Here is a 10,239-nt window from a genome sequence, read left to right as displayed (position 1 = left end):
CCCAACCATTTCCCCAGAGCCACATTTTAGTGGTTCTTACTAATTTTTTTTTTTTCCCCCACATTTCCAAACTTTCTCAACTGCAGCTCTCTCTGGGTCCATGTTTGTGCCTGGGTCGCTTTGGGAGTGATTTATTTTTTCTCCCGGATCTTGGGACAAAGCACTAGGACCACACGGTATGGTAGGGCACTGTATGCCACAGCATGGCACGGAACGGCGCAGCACAGTATGACACAGCATGGTATGGCACTGTGTGACACGGCATGGGGTGGCACAGTATGGCATGGCATGGCACGGCATGGCATGGTATGGCACAGCACGGCACTGTATGGCAGGCACAGCACAGCATGGCACAGTATGGTATGGTATGGCATGGCATGGCATGGCATGGCATGGCATGGCATGGCATGGCATGGCATGGCATGGTATGACACAGCACAGTACGACACAGCACGGCATGGCACAGCTCAGCACGGCACGGTGCGGCACAGCAGGGCACTGTATGGCAGGCACAGCACAGCACAGCCCAGCACGGCAGGGTACGGAACAGCACCGCAAGGCACGGTACGGCACAGCACGGCAGGGAACTGCGCGGCGGGCACGGCCCGGCCCGGCCCGGCCCGGCCCCAGGCCGCCACCTCCGGCCCCGCCGCGCCGGGACACACGTGCGGGGGGGCCCCGAGCCCCGGCCCCGCCTCCCCCCGCGCCGCCGCCACGTGAGGCTCATGTGACGGCTCATGGGGCGGGGGCGCCGGGGCCGCCAGACGTGCCGGCGGTCACAGGGCTCCGCACGTCGCTCCCGTCCACCCACTCGCCCGCATTTAACCCGGCCCGCGGCCGCCCGCCGCTCCTCAGCCCGCGCGGCGCGGGCGCGGCATGAGCAGCGGCGGCGGCGGCTCCGGTACCAGCGCCGCTATCAGCACCGGTACCGGCACCGGCATCCCCTGAGCGCCCCGCGCCGCCCGCGCCCCTTCCCCCCCCCCCACCCCCCCGCCATGGAGCGCATTCCCAGCGCGCAGCCCCCGCCCGGCTGCCTGGGCAAGCTGCCCGCCCTGGAGAGCGGAGACCTGCCGGGGTAAGAGGGGCTGCGGGGGCTCGGGGGGCTCCGGCGGAGCTCCCGGCCGGGGATAACGCGCTGCTCTCCTTTCGCCCCGCGCAGGCTGGACTTCGCGCACATGTACCAGGTGTACAAGCCGCGGAGGGGCTTGAAGAGGAGCGAGGATAACAAGGTAAATGGGGGGTGAGATGGGGGGCGCTGAGGTGAGCTGCGGGTTACCGGGGTAAGCTGGGGGTTACCGGGGTGCACCGGCCGGTGCGCTCCCGGGACGGGGGGAGCAGCAGCAGCAGCAGCGGGGCCGTGCGGGCTGTCCCGTCCCCCCGCTGACCCGCTGCCCCGGTCCCGCAGGAGACCTACAAGCTGCCGCACCGGCTGATCGAGAAGAAGAGGCGCGACAGGATCAACGAGTGCATCGCGCAGCTCAAGGACCTGCTGCCCGAGCACCTCAAGCTGACGGTAGGTGCGAGCGGAGCGACGGGGCAGCGGCTCCCCCGCCGCCGCTTCACCGCGGATTTCGGGTGGTTTTTTTGTTTGGTTGGCTTTTTTGGCTTTTTTTTTTTTTAAGTTTTTTTTTTTTTTTTTTTTTTTCTCCGTGGTGCCGCACTCCCGAGCAGCCTGTAAGTGCATCCCAAAGTTCTCCGGGAGCTGCGGATCCCTGCGGGAGCTCCCCCCCGCACTCTTGCCGGGCGAGAGCAGTCCCCGGCCGGGCTCGCCCGGGCTCAGGTCACGGTGCCAGCAGGGGCAGCAGAACCGATAAATAAAACGCTTCTCTCCGGGCTATGCGGCTGGTCCCAAAGCACCCAGAGGTTTCCGTGGGAGCCTTTTCCGTAGCCTGCTTTTAGAGCGATTTCCGTGGAATGTTGCCGGTGTAGCCCTGCCTGCTCAGGGTCTCACCGTGTCCTGCCTCCCGCGGCTCCCGGGGAGGCGCTGGCAGCCCCATGGGGCTCCTGCCTGCATGGCCAGCGGGTGCCAACCTGTCCCTGTGCTCCCAGACTCTAGGGCACCTGGAGAAGGCTGTGGTTCTGGAGCTCACCTTGAAGCACGTCAAGGCGCTCACCAACCTCATCGAGCAGCAGCAGCAGAAGATCATCGCTCTGCAGAGCGGTTTGCAGGCGGGTGAGTGCTCAGACCAGGGTGAGAGCCTGTGTGTGTGTGATGGACTTTCCCTGGCGAGCCTGTGAAATGTGGTTGTGACACCTTGTTCCCCCAGAAGGGAGGAGACAGGAATTGTGGCTTTCGTGCTGTCATTTTCTCAGGCTTTGCTTATGAGCTTTCACAAAAAGAGATGAATTGCTCGAGGTGGTCAGTGCAGAGTGTCCCGGAGTTCGTTTGAAATTAAACTGGGTTTTAAGTAGTTTTAGTTACAGCCCAGTTTTGCTGTGAGGTTCTCCCCAAAGCCGTTTGATTCTTCTCGTTTGTGTTTGTGAGCTTCAGATAGCACAGTCGTGTTTATTTGGTTGTTTTTCTCTGGAAATAGATGTAAATCTGCTTTCTATACACGCCTTTTTAAGTTTCTTTATAACTGAGTTGGCCTGTGCTCTGCAGGCACAGGGGAGACCGGGTGCTTCAGCTTATCAGCCTTAGATGCACTTCCTCCTGCTGTTTTCACATGTGGCACTCACGTGAATCTGATACAGTAAACCAGAATTTTTCGGAGGCGCCGTCCCTGCCCCGGCAGCCGCAGGGAGTGCAGTGGAGCTGCTGGAGCAACCGAGTCCCCCGGGGCTGGCAGAGCTGCTGCCAGGGCCGGGAGCTCCCTGCCGGGAGGTGCTGGTCGAAGTGCACCCTCCCTTCCCCGGGGGCTTTCCTGGAGAAGCCACAGCTTGACTCACTCCCCTCTCTGCACTCCAGTACCTGTTGAAGGTGGATTGTACAGTAAATAACAAAAAAGAGCGGGCAGCACTTTACGTAAAGTTATTATGTAAAAATGGACAGGTGAATGTTCCGATGGAATTGTCCATTTCTGCAGAAATCCAGGGATTTCTGTTCATAGAGTCCAGCTTGGACACTGCATTCCCCTCTGGCTGTGCTGCAGCCCAAGTCCAACGTCGCCTCCGGCCCGCCTCGGAGATGAAAATGGAACTATTTAGCATGTTGTTAATTTTTAATTTCCTTCTGTTAATGTTTCCTTAGGTGACCTGTCATCGAGAAACCTTGATTCCAGCCAGGAAATGTTTCGATCCGGTTTCCAGATGTGTGCCAAGGAAATGCTGCAATACCTGGCCAAGCACGAGAACGGCAAGGAGCTGAAGTCCTCGCAGCTGGTCAGCCACCTGCACCGGATGGCCAGCGAGGTGCTGCAGGGCGGGGCGGCCCGCAAGGCGGGGGACATCCCTCCCAAAATGATGGACTTGAAGGAGAAGCCGGTGGCCCTGGGCGAGGGCCACGGGAAGAACTGCGTGCCCGTGATCCAGCGGACATTCGCTCACTCCAGCGGGGAGCAGAGCGGCAGCGACACGGACACGGACAGCGGGTACGGGGGAGAGCTGGACAAAAGCGACTCCAAATCGGAACAGCCCTATTTCAAAAAGGATACCGACCTCAAGTACGCTGTGCAGGAGAGAATAAGCTCTATTAAGCAGGAGACTGAGGACCCGCCGGCCAAAAGGAGCAGGCTGGAGTCGCCGCAGGATGAGGGCCCTTTTGGCGGTGACATGATGGGTTCTTCCAGCGGCTTCCTGGGCCCCCACGCTCACCAGCCTCCCCTGTGCCTGCCTTTCTACCTGATCCCACCGTCTGCCACCGCCTACCTGCCCATGCTGGAGAAGTGCTGGTACCCGGCCTCGGTTCCCGTGTTGTACCCCAGCCTGCCGGCCTCTGCCGCGGCACTGACGGGCTTCATGAACCCCGACAAAATCTCCCCTCCTCTGCTGATGCCCCAGAGACTCCCTTCTCCTGTACCGGCCCATTCCCCCATCGACTCCTCGGCTCTGCTTCAAGCTTTGAAGCAGATTCCTCCTTTGAACTTGGAAACCAAAGACTGAGCGCGGTGTGACTGGTTTTTCTCTTTTTTTTTTTTTTTTTTCTTTTTGTTGTTTTTTTGTTTTGTTTTGTTTTTTAGTTTGAGAGGCTGTTTCACTTTTATATATTGGCTGGACTGAGGTGTGGGGACGAGGTTCACTGTGCGTAGGAAGCTAAATCCCCTTTTCTCTGACTTGTCAGGTAGCTTGGAGAAGGATGAAGGATGCGCCCAGGTTAGCAATTGACAACTACTTCCAAAAGATTAAAGAACGGTTTAAGAAGGGTTTTGTGCTTTACCCCTTCCCTTCCTCCCTCTCCACATCTACAGAGCAACAGTTGACTCAGTCAGCTGTGAATCTACTGCAAAGCTGTGAAGAAATGTTCCATCGGGCAGACTTGGTTCGAGGGTCTGTGAATATAAAATGTGTGAATATAAAACACGGTACTTCCTGAGCAGCTCTGAGGGCAGTGGCCCCGCTGGCTCCTTGGAGCTGGGCTGGTGTCTGAGTGACCCCCAGCATGGCATGGTGGTGGTGGCAACGCCACCATGAGCACAGGGGGAGCAGGGCAGTGGTCACTGCAGGGGCAGCAATGTCACCAGGAGGAGCAGAGCAGTGGTCACTGTGGGGTGGTGGCAGTGGTGGCATTGCCACCAGGAGTGCAGGAGACGCAGGGCAGTGGTCACTGCCTGGTCACACACAGGTCAGGCAGACCTAAGATGGGTTTCTCTCCACACCTTTGCTGATACATAGATATTTTTAAAGAAATAAAAGGTAGCTGCTGCTTGGAGCTTTCCATGGCGTAATCTAATAAATAAATTAACCTGTGCCCTTCCTGTAACTTGACCTGCTACGTTGGGCCGGGTCGGAGGAGATGTCCCTGGGATCACTTGGCTGGTGGCATCGCCTCCAGCCTCTCCTGCTGCTGCTGCTGCTGCTGCTGCTGCTGCACGGGCTGCCGTGTCCCCCTGGGCATGGTCACGTCCCTGGGTGCATCACCGTGTCCCCCTGGGCATCACCAGGTCCCCCTGGAACCACCACGGTTTTCCAGGGTCGGGAGCCTCTTGCCAGAGGGAGCAGTTGAGCCAGAGCTGGCAGTGCCATCCCTGCTGAACGTGCCCCTGTCAGTGCCTTTGGAAAATGACAAAGCTGGGATTTTCAAATTCGAACCCGAGTCTGGTCCCGGCAGGGTTTGAGCATCTGGATTCCTCCTTGGCACACCCTGGCTCACATCCCCGAGCTAAGGAGAGAGGGGCCCGGTGGTGACACTTGTGAGCTGCAAGGGGCTTTCTCCACAGAGGAACATCATCTCCAGTTTAGCTTCTTTTTAATCAAAAAAATAACCCAAACTTCACTGCTAAGGGCAGTGCTCTTTGGTGTTTTTTTTTTTTCTGACTGGTTTTGAGAACTGGTGAGCAGAACCCCTGTCTGGATCCTCATGTCACCCTCCCATTGCACCAGCTGTTGAGATGCACTATGCTTGATTGCAGATTGTGTTCTAACGTTTATTTTGTTGTTGGTTTTTTGGGTTTTTTTGGTATACAGTTGTTGCCTTTATTTGTAAAATCCTGTTATAAATATATATATATATTATATAAATATATTAAAAGTTAAAACGTTTCAGATGTCTATTATTTGTATAACTATTTGAGCATAAAGAAGTGAGAAATATGAATGTATTCTTGTTTCTGGGTTGTATTTTTGTTTTTTTTTTTTTGAAGAGGAATATTCCGTTTTTCTCTTGGGAGAGGTACAGTGTTTATATTTTGGAGCCGCCTTTAAGGTGGGATATTGTACATATTTTTATCTTGAGTAAATGTTAAGTAGCTGTTTAAAAATGCTTAATAAAATAATTCTTTTCCTGTGGAAGATAAGGGTTTGCCTCCTGTACTTTGAAATGTTTGAGCAGGGTCATTCCATGTGGTCTGGTCCAGCAGGGGATGGCACAGGGAGGAGCAGGAATTAGGGAGGAATTTGGGATACAGGGGGGAGCAGGATCTCTGGGCTCAGGGAGGAAGGGGGGTTAGGGATGGCAGGGAGGATGAAGGATCTTGGGGTGCAGGGGGGAGTGAGGATTTTGGGGTGCAGAGCCCTGATGCCCCACAGCTCCTCCACTGTCAGTGCCTCTAACTCAGGCTCCCATTACCCATGTCACCAGGGATATTTGTTTATTTTAACTCCCTTGGCACCTTCAGGGATTTTTTTTTTTTCCTTGCAGACTCGAGGGAGGTGCCTGGAGAGCCTGGCTGGCTTTCCTGCTCTCTCCTGATGTCACGTTGTGCTTGCTCCCTGTGTCTGGCATTTGGCTCCTGGGTCCCAAGCTCTGTGGGGAGAAGGCAGCCCCTCACCCCGGAGTGTCTCCACAGGCTTTTCCCAGTTCCCGGAGGAAAATGGACTTGCTGCAAACTGGTTTTACTTTAGCACCCTCAGCCTGTGTCCCAGCTGCCCCAGGACTGCCAGGGATGGTGCCCACCGAGGCTGAGGGGTGCGAGGGTCAGGTCCTGCCTTTGCTGGAGTGATCCCTGCCACCCCCACGTGTCCGAGGTGTCCCTGATTTGGGAATTCCAGCTGGCACTGTGGATGGTGGAGCAGTCTGGTGCCTCTACTGCCACTGTTGCAAAATGAGCCGGAGGGTCGGGTCCTGTCCCAGCACAGCTCCCTGCCAGCCTCTCCAGCAGCAATGCTGGCTTCTGGTGAAACGGCAATGACCCCAGACCTCCCCCAAAGGCAGAAGAGGGGTCAAACAAAGGGATGGGTGGGAGGACTCGCTTTCCCAGTGGTGCTGCCTGTGTGTGGATGGGGCACAGGCACTTCTGAGGGGGTATTTGGGATTTTCACTGCGCAGATGGATCACAAAGCGTGGGGAGTGGTTCAAGTGTCCAACTGGCCAGCACTGCTCAGTCCTGGGCTGAACATCTCCAGGACCCCACATGAAGAGGCCAATGCTTCTGTCAGACTGTGGTTAGAACTAAAGAAACCTTAGCTGAAGTAATGCTAGAAAAAAAAAATGCTGCTTGGTTTAATGTGTTTGGGGCCTCCACACATCCCAGAGTTCATGTTATGTTTCCTTTCATTAGGGCTAAATATTGGTCTTACTGAAGCTGTGTAGTCACCCCATTTGGGGACAGCATTTGGTGCTCAGGGCAGAGTTGTCTCAGCCTTGGGAACTCCTGGATTTCTGGCTCCTTTCCATGGCTCTCACTCCCCTTTGGTCTTCATATTCTGACCCCCTTGTCCTATGGTGGGACAACTTGCAGGGGTTCCAGATCCTCAGTCACAGAGAAAAAAAATTGCAAAAGGAATTGAAAAATAAATTTAAAAAAAATTAAAAAAGGTAAAAGGACATTCACCCCAGAAGCAAAAGATTATTATGGACCAGGAATTTTCTCTGCTGCCCTGGCCTGGTGTCAGCAGGACTGGTGACTTCTGTGGGGCAGAGTAGGGCAGGGGCTGCACCTGTGGGGACCCCAGCACCAGAGCAGACCCTCCCAGCCCTGCCAGAGCAGCATCCCTGGAGAAGGAGGGGATGGATGGGTGGATGGATGGATGGATGGATGGATGGATGGATGGATGGATGGATGGATGATGGATGGATGGATGGATGGATGAATGGATGGGTGGATGGATGGATGGATGGATGGATGGATGGATGATGGATGGAGGGATGGATGGATGATGGATGGATGGAGGGATGGATGGATGGATGGATGGAGGGATGGATGGATGGATAATGTTTGGATGGATGGATGGATGGATGGGTGGATTGATGGATGGATGGATGATGGATGGATGGATGGATGGATGGATGGATGATGGATGGATGGATGGATGGATGGATGGTTGATGGATGGATGGATGGATGGATGGATGGATGGATGGATAATGGATGGATGGATGGATGGATGAATGGATGGATGATGGATGATGGATGGAGGGATGGATGGATGATGGATGGATGGAGGGATGGATGGATGGATGGATGGATGGATGGAGGGATGGATGGATGGATAATGTTTGGATGGATGGGTGGATTGATGGATGGATGGATGATGGATGGATGGATGGATGGATGATGGATGGATGGATGGATGGATGGTTGATGGATGGATGGATGGATGGATGATGGATGGATGGAGGGATGGATGGATGGATGGATGGATGGAGGGATGGATGGATGGATAATGTTTGGATGGATGGATGGATGGATGGATTGATGGATGGATGGATGATGGATGGATGGATGGATGGATGATGGATGGATGGATGGATGATGGATGGATGGATGGATGGATGGATGGATGGATGGATGTTTGGATGGATGGATGTTTGGATGGATGGATGGATGGATGATGGATGATGGATGGATGATGTTTGGATGGAGGGACGACCCCCGGCACACTGCCAGCCCAGGACAGCCCGTGCCGCCCGCCCCGCCAGGGCGTGCTGAGTTCCCGGGCTTGTTTTCATGGTCTCACCCAGCTCTGACCTGCTTCAAATGTTGACACAATGTCACGTTTCCGACTGCAGTCTTTCATGTGCAGCCGGAGGCTAAATACGGCTGCTGGTTCCTGGAAAAAGACGTGCCTGGCACCCTTTCAGCAGAAACCCGATCCCCATGCAGGCTTGGCACAACAGCTGAATAACACGGCAATAACTCTTTCAGCAGCATTTCAACCCATAAATAGGGCTTCCCGAGTGACTCCTTGAAGTCAGACAAGGAGGATACAATGATTTTAGACAAAAAAATAAAATAAATAAATGAAGTTAGTGTGCGTGAAGAGCGGCTGCGAGGGGGCAGCGGGGTCAGGCAGATCAAAGGGTGCCGTGGAGGTGCTGAGTGAGGTTTGCTGAGTGGGAGAGCAGGATTGCCTCAAAAGGAAAGAAATGCTCCTGAATTTTTTAATGTCTCGGTCCTGTTTCATACCAGCCCTCTGGAGGCACGGGGAGAGCCTTCCTGAGAGCCAGGGCCTTTCCTAACCCCGGTGAGGACACACAGACACATAATTTTAGCTTTTCACCACCTGTTTGGAAAGCTCCCGTAGCCGAGAACTGTGGGACTGGATGGTTTTTACAGGCATGTACCCCGGGAGCTGCTTATTTGCATTATGCATGGACCAGGGCCTAAAATAATCTGCAGTGACGCACATTTTTTTTTTTTTTTGCTGTGATTTCCCCCCCCCCCCCCCCCCACTCCCCGCCCTTTTCCAGGACTCAATTTTTCTGAACGTGCCGTGACTTTTTGAGGACCACGCGTGGTTACCCAGCCCCAGGGCTGCCGGGGCCCTGATTCAGCAGGTCAGGCTGAGCTGGGGGAGCTGCCCCATCCCCTGGCTGTGACACACGGAGGGAAAAGAAGGAGAAGAGGGAGAAGAGAGAGGGAGAAGTGCCCTCGTGCTCTGCCTTGGCTTTCATCTGCAGAGCGTGTAGCTGCAAGTGCGGCGTGTTTACAAATGCAGGCATTGCAAGATCCCTTGAACTGTGTCCTAGTACAAAAGAGGCTTTGAAACGAGAAACACGTTGTCATGGCATGTTCTAGGCCAGCAGCACCAGACTGAACCAGATAATTGCTGTTTCTGCTTCGGCGTGGAAAAAGCAGCAGGTCTTGAGCAAGTCTCTTTTTTTTTTTTTTTTTTTCTCCCCCTTAGACATTTCGTGTGATGCTCGGGATGGAAGAAGAGGGTTGGGAATGCCCGGGCAGCGGGGGCAGAGGAGAGATGATCTCCACAGGGCTGCAGGCAGAATGACTCTGCTGGGCTCAGCCTGTGTAACCATAGCCTGCAGGGCTGGTGACACTGACCCTCGCTATGTGACACGGGCTGTCCGTGTTTTGTAACCCTGGAACGCTGCCGGAGCCGGGAGATGTGGCTCTTGCTGCTCCCTCGTGTTCCAGACCTTTCCCACTGCCCTTCTGCAGGCACTTGAGAACTCTCCCGATGCCTCTCGGTGCCAGCGAGAGCTGCTAATTGCAGCGACCATGACTGGCCCTGGGCAGGGCACCTCTGCCCTGGGAGCACTGGGCATGGCTCATGGGTGCCTCTGCCCTCGCTCCTGGGGCACCACCGTGCTGGGGAGTAAGAAATGGAGGATAATATTTCTACCTATTTTGGAATAATTGATTTCTTAGACACGTGTCTTTGTCCCAGGTGTGTTTCTGCCCGAGGCACGTCACCCCATGGAGGCAGTTATTGTCATCACACCCAGTGCCTTTGGAAATGGTCAAAC

At 54.9% G+C, this 10,239-nt stretch overlaps 1 protein-coding gene across 1 annotated transcript; it reads left to right on the top strand.

The window, feature by feature from the left end:
• Positions 1-995: 995 nt before the first annotated feature.
• Positions 996-6,511, top strand: BHLHE40 (basic helix-loop-helix family member e40). The gene is made up of 5 exons (XM_062500708.1): positions 996-1,075; positions 1,160-1,229; positions 1,406-1,513; positions 2,050-2,173; positions 3,191-6,511. Exons 1-5 carry the CDS (start codon positions 996-998, stop codon positions 4,039-4,041), a joined length of 1,233 nt encoding a protein of 410 aa, XP_062356692.1. The 3' UTR covers positions 4,042-6,511.
• Positions 6,512-10,239: the final 3,728 nt, after the last annotated feature.

This window comes from Cinclus cinclus, chromosome 12 (genome assembly GCF_963662255.1).
Source record: "Cinclus cinclus chromosome 12, bCinCin1.1, whole genome shotgun sequence".
Classification (NCBI taxonomy): Eukaryota; Metazoa; Chordata; class Aves; order Passeriformes; family Cinclidae; genus Cinclus; species Cinclus cinclus.
The sequence above is the reverse complement of the archived record's forward strand: the minus strand, read 5'-3'. Positions and strand labels throughout refer to the sequence as shown.

Bases quoted from the DNA above. Each gene is read 5' to 3' on its own strand.
- BHLHE40 (XM_062500708.1), top strand. From the start codon at position 996: ATGGAGCGCATTCCCAGCGCGCAGCCCCCGCCCGGCTGCCTGGGCAAG. The intron at 1,230-1,405 runs GTAAATGGGGGG...CCGGTCCCGCAG, and splicing joins AGAGGAGCGAGGATAACAAG to GAGACCTACAAGCTGCCGCA. The intron at 2,174-3,190 runs GTGAGTGCTCAG...ATGTTTCCTTAG, and splicing joins GCAGAGCGGTTTGCAGGCGG to GTGACCTGTCATCGAGAAAC.